The sequence below is a fragment of the Lissotriton vulgaris genome, chromosome 9 (genome assembly GCF_964263255.1).
Source record: "Lissotriton vulgaris chromosome 9, aLisVul1.2, whole genome shotgun sequence".
Lineage (NCBI taxonomy): Eukaryota > Metazoa > Chordata > Amphibia > Caudata > Salamandridae > Lissotriton > Lissotriton vulgaris.
This window is the reverse complement of record NC_141697.1, coordinates 597,445,338-597,462,426: the sequence shown is the minus strand read 5'-3', so window position 1 is coordinate 597,462,426 and position 17,089 is coordinate 597,445,338. Positions and strand designations below refer to the sequence as shown.

The 17,089-nt window shown below is 47.9% G+C and overlaps 1 protein-coding gene across 4 annotated transcripts in view; it reads right to left on the bottom strand.

Annotated features, from left to right (window-relative positions):
• DAAM1 (dishevelled associated activator of morphogenesis 1) overlaps window positions 1-17,089 on the bottom strand; it is a 679,460-nt gene that overhangs the window by 82,369 nt on the left and 580,002 nt on the right. For all 4 annotated transcript variants that reach the window (XM_086938202.1, XM_086938204.1, XM_086938201.1 and 1 more), the window contains one exon: window positions 3,614-3,702. In XM_086938202.1, coding sequence (XP_086794328.1) covers window positions 3,614-3,702 — 89 coding nt within the window. The remainder of the gene's footprint in view (window positions 1-3,613; window positions 3,703-17,089) is intronic.

Genomic DNA, 17,089 nt, shown 5'->3' with positions numbered 1-17,089 from the left:
GTAAGGATCCAGGAAGTCATAAAGGAAGCATTCAGACTGCACCGGGGACATGGGCAGTTCAAATCTCTTGGCGGCCTTATCCATCAAATTATGGAAACCCCCTATATCTAAAGGGGGAGAATCAACAGGCGCTGGTGAAGGAGAAGCCGGATGAGGAATTACATAGACATCCCACTCTGCGTCTGGATCTGGTATAGTGACGTTGCCCTGGTCCTTATTAGAGGTGTCATCTGAATGAGAGGCACGATAGGTGGTGCATCCAGAGCCACAGGCAGTGGTTGAGGCGGTGGCAATTGAGGGGAAGCAGGCAGTGCGGACGGAACAGTTGTAACTGGCACCACAACTGGAGCCGGAGATTGTGTTGAGAATCTCAGTCTATATTCCAAAAGCATAGACTGCAAGTCCGCTAGTAGGCAGGAAGGCCTAGAGACCACCTCCTGTTGGCAGTCCTCCTGATAATCCGAGGGAGGAACATATTACTGTTCCTCCACATATTCCCCATCAGCGTCTGTGTCCTGGCACTTGGCGTGCAATTGAGAAGGGCCATCCGAATAGCCATAAGGTCCTTCATCCTCTTCAGATCCCTCTTCTTCGAGGAGGAGTGCAGGAGGTAGAGGAGTCACCCTCCTGGGGGAAGTTCTCAGGTGTAATCTGGCGCTTTCTGATATAAATGGTAATTTATTCTTTCATCGACTGGATCGTCGACGACTATGACAGAGTCGTCGACGAAGATATGGACGTAGTCGACGGACCAGTCACCACAGCAGCCAATGCCGCCACCGTCGTAGATGCCATCGTTGTCGTCATCCTCGTCGACGTCACCACCGGCGTCAGTCGTCGACGTGGAACCCTGAAGCTTTGACACTGGAGACGAGGAAATAACCGTCAACAAGCCCGTCGACGGAGCCAGAAGTGAAGAAGACTTAGACTGAACCTTGGACGTTATCGTTGACAACGTCACTGACGAGTGAACTTTTTTTCCCAGACTTGCCTTCAAAAGAGAGATGAGGGCTTTTTGAAGGTTTTTGGAGCCGCAGGAGGAGAAGATGGAGGAACAGAGCTTTTTGAAGGTTTTTGGAGCCGCAGGAGGAGAAGATGGAGGAACAGAGCTAGATTTCCTCTTAGATATTACTCCTGCTGACAGTTCGTCCCTCTCCTTTACACCTCAGTGAGGAGAATCGCCAGGACTATGCCTTTCAGACCTATGAGAGGTCTTTCAAGGCCTGACTGGGACGGTCTTCAGAAGGTGAAGGTGAAGACCTACCCCTTTTTACAGACCTTCTGAAAGATGTATCAGAAGATGCTGCATCACGGTCACTGGAGACTGGTTACTTCCTTGACTTGAGCTTCTGAACTGAGCAGAGCTCAGTGGAGAATCCCTTGCACAACGTGCAGTAGAAAATCTGAGGCTCTGAGGTTCTCTCAGGAAAGTTCTATAGGGTGAGGCTAATCCGATTAGTTGTTTATTTTATTTGGTCTCTTTTACAAAAAGAGGTGGATATGTTACAAAACTCGAATGAGCCTAGGCCTGTTTTCTTCTTTTGTAATGGTTTCTATTGCTGTTTTATGTATACCGGGGACTCCCATCTTGATGACGGGGAATGATTTGAGCATGGGAATCTATGAAAGTTCCAATACTGGAGTAACAACTATTGCTTTCAGGATCATGTATGTGATATGGAATTAAACAAAAACCTCCGGTCTTTACATCTGCCAAAGAGTCATGCATGTAAAATGCTTGAGGATTAAAATGGGGCTATATTGAACGCTGACAAAAAGGTTTACAAGGGGTTACTAACCACTTGGACAACTGCCAAATTAACAATGGTGTTGCGGATTACGGAATCACCCTACCTCTAGGAAGCTGTGACACCATAAAATGAGGCAACAAAAAGAAACAACTTAGAATTTTGCCAGGGTTGTGGGGCTTTAAGACTCATCATCACTGTTTGTCTAAAAATTACTTGAACAATGCTGAAACCACAATACACTCAGGATAGCCACAATGTCACTGGAGCCAATGGCAACAACCTAGAGACCTACTTTATCCGGATTTACAACACAAAGTTGTAATTTGGTTATAAATCTCTGCACTAGAGCACAATCAAGAATGTCTTGGTGAAAGCTTGAGCCATCGTAAGTCCTGCTCCACTATGTAGCCATGGTCACAGTGATCCTGACACAGTAGCCCATGATCTACTAGGGAAGATCATAGAACATAAAATAGGATTAAGAAAGACAGTGCTAAACTGGTTCAAATCATTCCTGAAAGATAGATCACAGTTAATAAAACTGTGAACCAACACATCTCAACCAGGGAAGGTAGTCTGCAATGTGTCTCAGGGCTACAGGCTCTCACAGATCCCGTCATCGATAAACATTATCCACACTCTACAAGGCGGTTTAAGGACAATATAGAACTGGATGAATGCATATTACGTTGAATTGAACACCGAAAGACGTTTTTTGCTGCTATCCCACAAATCTAACAATAAAGTCCACCCTCTTTGATACCGGAAGCAAGTTCACCCCCCCCCCAAACACCCAATTCAACGGTCAAATAGCTAGGATTCACAGTGGACACCTCACTCACTATGACTGCAATCTTCCAATTCCATCTCTATCAGCTTAAGAAAATTAAATACCTACTTCCCTATGAGCAACTAAGAAATGTAGGCCATCCCCTCACAATATCCAGAAGAGACTACGGTAATGCCTTACTACCTTGCATACTGACATCCAGCCATTCCCTCTAAAAGCTGTTTTCCACTCCACAGTGCACCCTCACTATGGATTAAAAACAAGGTAGACTAAATCTTTTCCATCATGAGGGCACCTCATGGACTTCCACTATAGGTAAGAATTAAGTAAAAAATATGCTGTTTCATCTACAATACCCTACACCAAGGTGCACCTGGTTAACTAGCAGACCTCCTATCCATCTCAGGACTATCCAGAAATAAGGAGTTCTCATCCTAGAAACACCAAAATTCATATCCTCCTTTTTTTTTTTAGGAACTAATGTTAGTTCCTGGAAGCCACTGCCTTTTCACCTGAGAACAGGACGGAACATTCTGTTGCTGCAAGGAAGCCTGAAGACCTACCTTTTCCGGACCTACTTTGAAGCTCAAAATCAGGTGATGTCCTCAGTGCTTTAGGTCGTGATTCAGACTAACTCGCTCTTTTGCAAGAGCTGATCACTACTTTGATCCAGGAACTCATATAACAGATACTTATATTCAGAACTGGGCATAAATACAAGCTCTGTATGCGCTTGGTGGTAAATATTGACGTTCAATGCTTCCTCATGTTGTTGCTTGTTACCCCTTTCTTCCCTTCCCTTACCTTACCTCCCCAGTATGCCCTTGCTTGTAAAGTGCCTTAATATTTGTATAGTGCAATAGCACAATAAATAACTTTTAAAATAAATAGATAAGGTCACACCAGGTGCTGCAAAAACTGCTTCTATCACAATCCAAGCCACCACGGGGTAGCATACTGTCCCCCTGATGCTCTACAGCAAGGTATGATGCATCACACCAGCTGACCAAACATCTGCTCACCTTCAGCTCATATCCAAAGAACACAAGTAATAAACAAAAGTGAACTTTACCTTCAACTTTGGGCTTGACTTCTGCGACCCGTTCAGCAAACTTCTTTTTGAAGTAAAGGGACTGAAGCCTTTGCTGATAATGATTTATCCTGGAGAAAAAGACAGATAGATAAATTAATGATTATTTGGAATGCTAGTACATTACAGAATTCTATTCTCCAGACAAACAGTTCTGCTGTACAGATGTAGCTCTCTGCGCCGAAGCCATCACAGAGGAAAAACATTTTTGGCAGAAGTAAACCAGAATAATGAATTCCTCTCATGAGTCTCAAAATATTTAAATTGACACGTCAGGTTACGAAAATAAATGACTAGAACATGCCAGCTCCGATATTGCACCATAAGGTGCTTTGACAGTGAAAATCTATACATCAACAAATGGTCTGGTACTAACATGTGTACAACTCATGTAACTCTAAAAAGTATTTCTGGGCTCTAGGTTAAAATGATTAATCACAAAGCGTGTCCGGATGTTAGCCACATGGACACCATTCACTTTATTGTGCATATTACTGGTATGCAATAAGGGAGGCAGTTGTAAACTCTATTACTTAAAATGCCTTTGCAACACACTATATGGATTAGAACACTAAACAGATCACCTTTACCTAATTACGGACAATTGTTCTACACTTAAAAGGATCATAAAATGGGATTAAACCCATCAAAGTAACTTTGATACATTGTCTGGCAGGATATCACAAGTATAAACTGTGAAAATACAATGCTGTAATACATAAATTTCAAAAACATGTCCTTGGTTATGTGCAACCTGTCTTCAAGCTTTGATGGATACTGGGGCTCACCCAATACAGGAATAAACCTCTGAGATCATAAAACAGATGCACTGTACTAGGTGCCAAATGGCCCACAGACCCTATCTTAAGATTAACTGCTCTTGAGAGAGCAATGAATAAGGAGTAACCCTCAATATAAGAATTCATTCTTCATTGTTAACACCTAAGGTACTCAACAATACTCCTTCATCTGTTGTCTTTCAAATGAATGTATATGCAGTACTAGTCAAGGAAAGAAGAAAGCAATCCGAAACAAAACCTGGTGTCTGTGCTCAGTAAGTTAACTGTCATTCCAAATGATCCTTCTATGTCCCAAAAAATGTCAAAATTCATGGTCTTGCCACGCTCGGGCCCTCGTCAAGGGTCACGCAAAGTGGTATACCTTGGGGAGATACCACCCTACACGATTCTCAGTTTTACAAGGTGCATATATGTACAGCAAAAAAAAAATTAAACGAGTTTTCATGAATATTGTTCTCCTGATGAAAGCAAACAGTCTGGGTTCATGAATTGCATGCATTAATGAACTTCATGATAACAGGTATGACATGCTATTAGCCCATTCCGTGGCCAGTGGCTTACGATGGCCAGTAAGTGCTGTGGAGATATTGGCTTGAAATTGTAGCTCCAGACCCAACATCATCTCCTCCGTTTACCTGCTGATCTCAGAATGAGGGCTAAAGTGCCTTACCTTCAACTTAAGCAATAATTTAAAAACGTATTAATCACTTACTACTTTGCACTTGATATCTAAAATGATGTGGAAATCAACAGGTCCTTTTCATATTTATTAATGGTTTAATCCTGCCTCTTAATAAAAGTTTTCAAAAATGCTATCTGTAAGGAACACATTTGTTCCAGTCAGAACTGAAACACTTTTGCTGTAACTTCATACTTTGCCCCTGAATTCACAAGCTTTTGAAAGCCAACACAGTCTTCCACTCCTAAAGGACACACACTGGTAAACAGAGTGACTAGGTAATCAGTAATGGTTTCTGGTCAATACATGGGAGATATCCATTTAGTTAAAAATGCACCTATTTAATTGTTTTTCTTGCATTTGTGCACACATTATCGGCTAGGCTTGTGTAACTTAAAAACACTTTGAGTGGAAAAATAACTTCTCCCTCCTGTGCATTCTAAGCCATAGAGTTGTGCTTCAACCGGAAGAAGCCAGTTACATGCAAGAATGATTTTGGAGCTTGAAGCACAAGTTACTACTTGTGTAACGATATATCTGTAAGAGACATTAGTTAGTGATAGATTCCTTACCTTAGAATATCCCCAGGCGTCAGACTGGATCCGGAAACTTTTGCGTAGCAATACCCCTGCGCGCTGGTAGGCGTCGTCTGCGGCTCCGCGTCCGTCGTCGGCGTCGTGAGCGCCGGGATGACGTCGTCGGAGTACTTAGACGGCGCCCATGCGCGCTGACGTCAGTTCTGATAACACAGCTTTTCCGCGCCAGATACGCAGAGCCATGATAGAACTAACACTGGTGCCATGAAACTAGGGCCCTGAAAGGGGATGACCTTAACCCTAGATATCGGTTCGCAGAACGGGGAGGATGGGTGGGTCGGTAAGGAATCTATCACTAACTAATGTCTCTTACAGATATATCGTTACACAAGTAGTAACTTGTGCATCTGAAAGAGACACGTTAGTGATAGATTCCTTACCTTAGAATAGATACCCCAGCAATACCAACCCCGGTGGTGGGTCTGCGAACCAATATCACACCAGAAAGTCCTGGAGGACGGAACGGCCAAAGAAGCCATCCCTCCGGACTTGACTGTCCAGGCAGTAGTGTCTCGCGAACGTGTGCAGCGAGGCCCACGTGGCTGCCTGACAGATGTCCTGCAGGGGGACACCGCGGCCCAGGGCAGTTGTCGTTGCCGTGGCCCGAGTGGAGTGAGCCCGCAATCCAGCCGGGGGCTCCTTCCTCGCCATGGAGTAACATGCTTGAATACACAAGATGATCCACCTAGAGATGGTCCTCTTGTGCACAGCCTTTCCCTTCTTCGCGCCCACGTAACCAACGAAGAGTTGGTCATCCACCCGGAATTGGCGTGTGCGATCTAGGTAGTAGGAGAGCGCACGTTTTGGATCCAGACGGTGGAGCCTCTCTTCCTCTTTCGAGGGATGCGGAGGCGGAAAGAAGGTGGGCAAAGTGATGGACTGCCCGATGTGGAAGGCCGTGACAACCTTGGGCAGAAAGGAAGGTCGTGTACGTAACACCACCTTATCAGGATGAACAGACAGGAAAGGTGGAGAAGAAGAAAGAGCCTGGAGCTCACTCACCCTCCTGGCAGAGGTGATGGCAACCAGGAAGGCCGTCTTTAGAGTAAGGAGACGAAGAGGGCAGTTATGAAGCGGCTCAAAGGGAGCACACATCAGATAGGTGAGAACCAGATTCAAGTCCCACTGGGGCATCACGAAGGGAACGGGAGGGAACATGTGCGTGATGCCCTTCAGAAATCTACTCACAATAGGGGACTTGAATAAAGAAGGCTGATCGGGTAGCCTCAAGAAGGCTGATAGAGCAGAAAGGTACCCTTTAAGAGTGCCCAGAGCAGAGCCCTGCTGGGCAAGGGAAAGAAGAAAGAGCAGCACTTCCGAAAGGGGTGCAGAGAGAGGATCCACAGCCTTTGCTGTGCACCATGCCACAAATCTGTTCCACCGGCAGGCGTATACCGACTTTGTGGAGGGACGCCTGGCTGCCAGAATGATATCACAGACTTCGGGAGGCAAGTCAAATGGCCTCAACTGCCGCCGCTCAATCTCCAAGCTTGTAGGTGGAGACTGGACAGGTTCGGGTGCAGGACCGTCCCCTGCTGCTGCGACAGAAGGTCCTCCCGAAGAGGCAGACGAATCGGGGGATCGACTGACATGCTGAGAAGCTCGGGATACCAGTATCTTCGTGCCCAGTCCGGAGCCACAAGGACGACCTGGGCCCGGTCGCGCCTGATCTTCTTCAGCACTCTGGGCAGAAGTGGTATAGGCGGAAAGGCGTACAACAGACCGCAGCTCCACTCGCGACGAAAAGCGTCTCCGAGCGAGTGCCGCCTTGGAAACTCCAACGCGCAGAACTGCTGACATTGCGCGTTCTCTTCTGTGGCGAATAGATCTAACCAAGGCTCTCCCCACTGTCGAAAGAGACCTTGCGCCACGTCCGAGTTCAGACGCCATTCGTGATCCATCATGCACCGGCGGCTGAGTTCGTCCGCCCTGGCATTCAGAGAGCCTGCCAGGTGTTGAACCACCAGGGTCACGCCCTGCTGTTCCAGCCACTGCCAGAGGCGCAGAGCCTCCTGGCAGAGGGTCCACGACCCCACACCGCCCTGTTTGTTGCAGTACCACATGGCGGTGGTGTTGTCGGTGAACACTTGCACTACGCTCCCCTTGACAGAGGGGAGGAATGCCTTCAGTGCAAGACGAATCGCCCGCAGCTCCAGAAGGTTGATGTGGAGCCGGGACTCCGCCGGAGACCAGAGGCCTCTGATCTCCGCCTCTCCCATGTGGCCTCCCCAGCCCTGGAGGGACGCGTCCGTCACAACTACGTGCTCCGGCTGGGGTAGGGAGAGGGGTCTGCCACTGACCCAGTCGCGGTCCGTGAGCCACCACTGCAGTTGCTTCGCAGTGCCCTCTGAGATCAGGACATGATCGGACAGGTTGCCCTGATGCTGGGCCCACTGAAACTTCAGGTCCCACTGCAGAGCCCGCATCCGCCACCTGGCGTGACGCACCAGAAGGATGCAGGAGGCCATCAGCCCCAGAAGCCGCAGCGTCAACCTGACCGAGACCCGGGATAACGGCCTGAAGACAGGAATCAGAGCCTGAATATCCCGAACCCGCTGTTCGGGTGGGTAAACCCGAAACTGCGCCGAGTCGAGAACCGCTCCGATGAAGAGGAGCTTTTGAGAGGGACACAGGTGTGACTTCGGCACATTGATGGAGAACCCCAGCAAGTGCAGGAGGTCGGCCGTAGTCTGGAGGTGGCTGACGACTGACTGGGGCGAGCCCGCCTTCAACAACCAGTCGTCGAGGTAGGGGAAGACTGATATCCCCTGCCTGCGCAGATGGGTTGCGACCACCGCCATCACCTTCGTGAACACCCGTGGGGCGCTGGCAAGGCCGAAGGGGAGCGCGGTAAACTGAAAGTGCTCTTGGCCTACCATGAACCGTAGGTAACGCCGGTGGGCCGGCAGGACGGGGATGTGGAAATAGGCGTCCTGCATGTCCAACGCTACCATCCAGTCTCCCGGGTCCAGGGCAGCCAGGACCTGAGCCAAAGTGAGCATCTTGAACTTCTCCGTCCGGAGGAAGCCGTTGACGTTCCGCAGATCCAAGATAGGGCGTAGGCCCCCTTTGCCCTTCATGGGTACCAGAAAGTAGTGGGAGTAACAACCACGTCCTACTTCTGGCCCAGGAACGCGCTCAATGGCCCTCTTGGCCAAGAGGGCCGAAACCTCCTCTTGCAGAAGTTGCAAGTGATCCCCCGACACACGGTGGTATTGAGGTGGCATGGATGGAGGGGAAGACTCGAAGGGGAGGGAGAAACCCCTTCGGACAATTTGCAGCACCCACCTGTCCGAAGTGACTGAATGCCAGTGGGAGAGGTGATGGCGAACCCTGCCTCCCACAGGCGTCACATGGGCCTGAAAACTCGGACTAGGAAGGTTTTGAGGCGGGGGCTGCTGAGGGAGGTGTGGACTGGCCTCGCCGCTGGCCCCGACCACCGCCACGGCGGTTCCCACGGCCGCCACCGCGTTGCTGAACATTCTGCGGCGCGTGGCTGACGGTCCGTGGTGGGGCGCCCCTTCCGTGGCCACGAAAGGAGCGAAAGGCACCCGATTGCTGGCGTGGGGCCGTAAGGTTCACCCCGGTATCCTATGCCGATGACACCCAACTTCTGTTCCCTTTTAAAACCTTCACACCTGCTCTAATAAAATCTTTTGCAGACGGAATGAGGGCAGTGTCAGAGTGGATGGCCGAAAATTGCCTACAGTGCAACGTAGGTAAAACGGAAGTTCTGTTATTTGGGGAAGCAGTGACACTGTGGTCCCCTGAATGGTGGCCCCTGGAACTTGGACCTGTTCCTAATCCCAAACAGACTGTGAAGAACCTGGGAGTGCTATTAGATCAAACCCTTACATTTAAAGATCATGTAAACCAGGTTGCCGGTACTTGTTTTAGGACTATTGGGCTGCTAAGAAGGGTGTTCCCATATCTACCCGACAGACATAGGAAGACCTTGGTCCAGGCATTAGTCACTAGCAGACTGGACTATTGCAATGGCCTTCTTCAATCTACTAACGAAGAACAGCTCAACAAACTGCAAATAGTCCAGAACACTGCGGCAAGGTTAGTTCTAAATGTTCCATCTAGGACTCCCTCCCGCCCTCTACTGGCCAAATTACACTGGCTCCCAGTTCGGCAGCGCACTAAGTTTAAAATCTTATGTGTTATCCACAAATGCCTGTTAGGTATTGGTCCAAAGTATCTTACAAAAATCTTCTCGCCCTACACTCCAGGGCGTTCCTTATGCTCCAGCAACCTCCAGTTACTGCAGGTTCCCAGAATTAAAAAATCTAGGCAGGGAGGCCGTGCCCTAGCCTACACTGGACCAGCTCTCTGGAACTCCCTACCCCAGTCATTAAAACAGATTACTCATCATTTGACCTTCCGCAAAACTTTAAAAACTCACCTTTTCATAAATAGTTAAAATACCAATCTAAGCTCATTTAATCACTTTAAATCCAGATCAGCATAAAGTGTTTACTCTTCATCAGCAAAAGCGCGGAGATACCCCTCCGGGAGTTTAGTCAGGCGCTCTATAAGAACATAAATAAATAAATAAATAAATAAAGGCCCAAGGACTTGGCCGTGGCCCTGGAGTCCTTGAAACGTTCCAGCGCATGGTCTGCCTTGTCGCCGAAGAGGCGACGGCCATCAAACGGCATGTCCAGAAGGGTGGCCTGGACATCGGCCGAGAAGTTGGCAGACCTCAACCAGGCGTGGCGTCGAACCGCCACCGTCGTTGCCATCGCCCTGCCCAGTGAGTCTGTGGTATCCAGCCCACACCGGATAGAGAAGCGTGCCGCATCTCGGCCGTCCGCAAGGGTTTGGCTGAGTTTAGCCCTGACCTCCTCAGGGCATTGTGGCAGCACCTCCGCAACCGTGTCCCACAGAGTGTGGGTGTAGCGGCCCAAGAGACAGTTGGTGTTCACAGACCGTAGCCCTAGGCTCACAGACGAGAAGACCTTCTTCCCGAACTGCTCATATCTCTTGGATTCCCTGTCGGGCGGGGCCGACGGGAATGCGGTTTGGGAGTTAGAGGCCTGGATGACCAGGCTCTCGGGGGTGGGATGGGTGGACAAAAAGCAAGGGTCGCCCGGTGCCGGGCGGTAGCGTCTGGCCACGTTCCTGTCCACAGGGGGGCCTGTGGCGGGCTTGGACCAAGTGCCCAACAGAACGTCACACAAGGCCTCATTGAACGGCAGGAGGGGCTCCGCGGAGCCGGACTGCTGTTTGAGGACCTCAGTGAGGAGATTAGTCCTCACGGCCGCGACGGGGAGCTGAAGGTTTAAGGCCTTAGCTGCCTTCGTCAACACTACGCTGTAAGCAGAACCCGCCTCCGAAGCCACAGTCGGGGGCGACGTAAATCCAGTGTCTGGCGAGGTGTCAATACCACTGGCCTCCCCAAGCTCATATGTCCAGTCCTGATGCGACTGGCAATCACGTGCCAGAGGGTCCTCGGACCCCTCCCATTGCTCCTCGTCACCTGGCTCCTGGAGACCAGGATTAACAGCCAGGGCCTCCTCGTGGAGATAGAAGTCTCCAAAGGCCGACGGAATCGGCGCCCAGCGGCGCCCCTCCGACTCCTGAGTAGGACCGTAGGAAGCATTGGGGTCGGCAACCACATCGGCTGCCGGGGACGACACCTGAAGGGACGGCGCCGGCGAGGTCGTAAGGTCGACCGGCGAGGTCCCAGATCCGGAGCCGGATCCAGCGAGGTCGCGCGGCGCCGGGACCGAAGTCGCCAGCGGGGCCGGGCCCGAAGTACCCGACGTCGTCGGGGCCGAAGCGCCCGACCCGGAAGGACCTCCAGACGGAGCCGATCGGCCCGAAGGCGCCACGGGAACCGACTGAGGAGGGAGGGCCCTCATGGCCATGAGGTACCTCTCGACCTCCTCCTGCGACGCGCTGTGCCCAGGGACCCGAAGGTGTGGGGCAGGCGGCGACGCTTGCGACTCCCGCGGAGCCGCGTGGGCGGTGTCGCCCGAGTCCCCGGCCGCATCGAGCGAGCGTCGGGGCGGGTCGGAGGACCGATGGTGTCGTTCCGACCTCTCATGCCTCTTACCTGAGGACTTGGAACCAGACGATCGGTGTCCACTTCCGGAACGTCGATGACTCCGACCTTGCGACCTGTCCCTCGACCTCCCGTGGGACCGGGACCGGGACCTGGAGCGGCGCGGGGCCGCGTGCCTCAGCTCGAGACGCTTGCGGGACCGCTCCCGCCTAGCCTTCGACGTCAGGGCTCGGCAGTCGACGCAGGTTCGATCGTCGTGGTCGAGGCCTAAGCACTTCAGGCACCGGCGATGGGGGTCCGTGACCGACATGAGTCGGCCGCACTTCGTACAAGGCTTGAACCCGGGCATCCCTGGCACCGATAGTCGAGACAGTCGACTAAAAGAGATCAAAAAGGATCAAAAACTTTTCAGTCAAAAAGTGACTGGGGGTAGAGCTTCTTCCGGATCTGCGCTAGCTGGCGCGGAAAAAAGAAGAACTGACGTCAGCGCGCATGGGCGCCGTCTAAGTACTCCGACGACGTCATCCCGGCGCTCACGACGCCGACGACGGACGCGGAGCCGCAGACGACGCCTACCAGCGCGCAGGGGTATTGCTACTCAAAAGTTTCCGGATCCAGTCTGACGCCTGGGGATATTCTAAGGTAAGGAATCTATCACTAACGTGTCTCTTTCAGATTCTCTTCTACTCTTGTCTGCTGTGCATTATTCTCTATCTAACAGTGGGGTCTAGAGGTCTGCTTTTAGAAACATTTTCTGTTGGGGGTCTACTTAGTTTATGTGACTCATTCTGATATCAACCACAACGCCAAAATGCTCCCTAACGACACCGCTGGTGTGTTCCAGAGCTAATCGAGAGAGCTCCCAAGAAGTTGTCGAGAGAAAGACAAAGAAAATCAAGTGCCTAGAGGCTACTAAAACGCTTGTTAACTGAATATTAGAATGCTTATGATTTCCCTGTGGTATGACCAATTTAAATGAAAAATGAAAGGTGCACAGAATGTTTGACTACACTATTTCTGAAATTGGCAAAACCTTGTTTTAACATTTTATAATTGCTAGACAATAAAACTAACTTTGTTTCCAAGTGCAAAGATCTATCCGTGTGTTAATGGGCTTCCTGTGAAATCTTTCATTCTGTCCTGTTTCGGGTGGGCTATTTATTACTCTGTTAATGAACTTAGGGTGAACTTCACATTCTCAGATTTACAGTATCAATCCTACTTGCATCAAGTAACCTACTGAATAGCCAGTGGCTCTACCCTCGAGGAAAGGGGTTGGAGTGAAGAAAGACCTGCAGAGGTTAGTCTCTCAATCACATACTTTTTTTACCTAAGAAAATATGAGCCTCCTTGAGACCATCACTCAGACTAGGGTGTCACAATATAGTAAAGATAGAGCTTAACATAGGGAACTGTAATGCTTGATTCACTTCAGGCTGCTGCTTTGCAGCAGCAGGTTTTAAAGCTTTTGACTATTTATTGGCACAATCTCCCCATTCTCTTACAATGAAAATGAGACATGGTGTTCTCATTTATCCCAAGTCTGTGCTAGACTGCAGACAAGATACTAGAACACAAAGCGCTAGTTATGCCATCTGGCTTTCAAGTCAAGTTGTTTTCTTGGTCTTCCATATCCTAAGTGGCGGGTGCTTGGAGTCAGTGGTCAATGATAGACCAGATCCTCTTGCACTGAATAAATGCATTGTCAGGCTTCTTTAAAAAAAAATTTTTTTTCACAAATCAACATCTCTGAAGACTGTCCGCTCAAGCGCTCTCAACTGTGAACTAAGTGTTTGGAGTCTTGTTAGTCTTCACTACATCAAGAACAATCACTAGGCTTGTGCAAGCACAAGACAATCAGGAGAACAGACTCTGAGAAGACACCAATGTGATTAGCTACCAAGAAGCACCTTCGAGTTGCATTCTACTATGAAATGTTTATCCCTGGGATTCAGTTGAGTACTTGACAGTTACTGCGGGATCTGGAGCAGTCAACAGGGATCAGCGTGTGATGTCCGTATATTTAGTCAAATAAACTATTCAATAAGGTTTTTGGACTCCTGACCGTGTTATTCAAGACATAACACTTCGCCCACCCAAAACCTTTACTCTCAAGTTTTACTTATTCACTGCAGACTCCTGTCAAGTGCCGGCACAACCTAAGCATGCTGGACTGACATCTGGCTTATTACAGAATCTTAATTCTAAAGATTAAGATTTGTAATAATTCAGAACATGGACTACACTGACTTCCATCATGGGACTGTTACATTTATTTGGGAATATTTTCACAAATTGATTGCTACTTTTCGCAAAATGTTTGTCTTTTTCTAAACCATTTTTACTTTTTTTTAAATTCTGGTTTGACTTTGAAGTTCTTTATCATTTTACTGCACTGTAATTTGAGTCGTTACCTCGCTCCTTGACAACTCTGAAAAAGTAAATCTTGAGCTTGCCATTCACCAAGCAAAAGGATACTTCTGGGAGACTCTGAAATGCCTCTAGAAAAAGATGATTCAGGAACATAACCACCACCACCCACACATATCACAGTCTTTGGGCACTCTCCCCAATCACCCTGTAAAGAGGATTGTGTGTGTGATCGTTTTTATATCTCTTGACATCTTTACATCCATTAAACAATGTTCTTCTGTTAATGCTACATTGAAGAGTTGCTCTTTTACAGTCTTCATCTATGGATGTAGAGTAAGTCAGTGAGCTGTGGGGAGTAGCATTAGGGATATGAAAAGACTTTATTTCAACCACCAAGCTTAGCAAAGGTCCCATTGTTTGGATCTTTGTGAATACTGAGCAGGTTCCTGTTTTACCTTTATTTGAGATAATTTTCATAGCAAGAAAATGTTATTTTTAATCACACCCACTGCAGACGGAAAATGTATGATCAATTAGATCTTTTGAAGAACTATTTTGTTTATTGTTAACAAAGTATAATGGCAACTTTCTGGAACAGTTAGCCAGTAAGTTCTAAGCTAACTTTTTTTGCTTGGCAAAAAAAGTTTCAAGTGTGAGGGTATGGCTGGGGCAAGTGGGTTGTTCTCATCTGCTTTTCTATTTAGGTAAATGGAAGGGGGTGTTCCCATTAATAGGTAAATATGTGATGAGAACTAGCTCATTTATCAAATGCGGAGTCTGTGTTGCCCATAGGAAAAACCCATTGCTTTGCAAGTGGCACTGCCAGAGGGAAGGAACCACCAAGATTCCCTATGGGTAACACTGCTTCAAAATAGAGTTAGAAAGACAGGAGCAGAAAACAGTAAGGGCAAGAAATAAATAAATATATATATCACACAAATACTACGGTACATAGCCACAAAGTCCCAAGATTTCAGCAGAACATACATTATAGAAGTGAAACACCTTGAATTTGGTAGTAAAAAAATGTAAGAAACCCTTGAGAACTGGCGTTCACAAGATGACGTAAGGAAATAAATATTGACCACACGGAAGAATTAAGATGAAAACAAATTTCTCATCTGCACCTGCCCCACTTAGGAACTGTTAGAAATCAGGAACAATTCACGAGGTCTAGTGGAAAACAAAAAAGACAGAGCTCAGATGTGGTATCATGGACAAAAGAATGGGGTACTCAGTTGAACAAATTAGCAGTTTTGAACAACGGATATGTTGAACACATTGAAAGCCCAACTATTTCAAAAGTAAGACCAAATATATTACTTTTCATTTGTGCAGTCTTTCTGTAGCACAGAAATCCAGAAAAAATGAGGAACTTGGCACACACATTCAAGAAAAATTCTGATACAGTTGCTACCAATCAATTCACCAAATATATATATGGAGGTAAAAGTAAGAATAAATCAAAATGAATAAAAAACATTCATAGTAGAAAAATAGCAATCTATGTATGACCAGTCTTCCTCATTTGCAAAAAACAAACAAAAACAGAGCGCTGATAAGGAAATTAAAGGATACTGAGTACTAGCAACCGGATAGTGTTGGGCATCCAGGCACTCCGCTGTACAAAAGACATTTATTCAGATTTCTGTTCCTATCATAGCAGCTGGAGTAGTCCTATACAATCACACATATGTATGAGAATGACTGAATCCTCACACATGAATTTGAAAACTTGCTCTACTTACGCAGTGTTTTATGTGAACAGTCACTCATCAGGGTTGAGGCAACACAAAAAGCAAGAATTTGCAATGCAATCACGCTCGCATTTTTGAAAGTTAGCGCTATTGGCGTTGTAAATTGTATTGCTTTTACTAGAGGAGTCTAGAGGACTAAGAATGAGGAATTACCACTGGGAACCGAGAGACAGCTGCAGTACTGCCTAGAGGACTTAAAATGGGGAATTACTGACAGGACCAGAGAAGCAACTAGCAGTATTGCCTTGAGGACTGAGAATGAGGAATTACCAATGAGACCAGAGAAGCAGCGTGATCTACAAGACAGAATGTAGAATTACAGACGGGACCAGAGTAGCAGCTAGCAGCAACGACTGGAAGTCTTAGAATGTAGAATTACCAGCGAGGCTAGAGTAGCAGCTAGCAGCAATGACTGGAAGACTTAGAATGAGGAATTACTGACGAGACCAGAGTAGAAGCTAGCAGCACTGTCTAGAGGACTTTGTTTGAGGAATTATTACATGGACCAGAGACGCAGCTAGCAGCACTACCTAGAGGATTTAGAATGAGGAATTACCGACAGGACCAGAGAAGCAGTTAGCAGCACTGCCTAGATGCTTAAAATGAGTAAATACCGACGGGACCAGAGAGGCAGCTAGCAGCACTGCCTGGAGGACTAAGAATGAGGAATTACAACTGAGACCAGAGAGGCGGCAGCATCAGCCTGTTTAGAGGACTAAGAATGAGGAAGTCTTGGAAGTCTCACTGGGACCAGAAAACCAGCTAGCAGCACTGTCTAGAGAACTATGAATGAGAAATTACAACTGGGACCAGAGACAGCCAGTAGCCTAAAGAACTAAGAATGAGGAATTACCACTTTGACCAGAGACAGAGCTGAAGCACTGCCTAGGGGACTTAGAATGAGAAATTACCGACGTGACCAGAGAAGCAGCACTGCCTAGATAACTAAGAATGAGGAATCAACACTGTGACCAGAGACACAGCTGCAGCAATGCCAAGAGGAATTAAAATAAGAAATTACAGATGAGACCAGATTAGCAGCTAGCAGTACTGCCTAGGGGACTTAGAATGAGGAATTACAGATGGGACCAGTGAGGCAGCTAACAGCACTGCCTAGAGGTCTAAGAATGAGGAATTACCACTGGGACCACAGAAGCAGCTGCAGCACAAGTTACTACTTGTGTAACGATATATCTGTAAGAGACATTAGTTAGTGATAGATTCCTTACCTTAGAATATC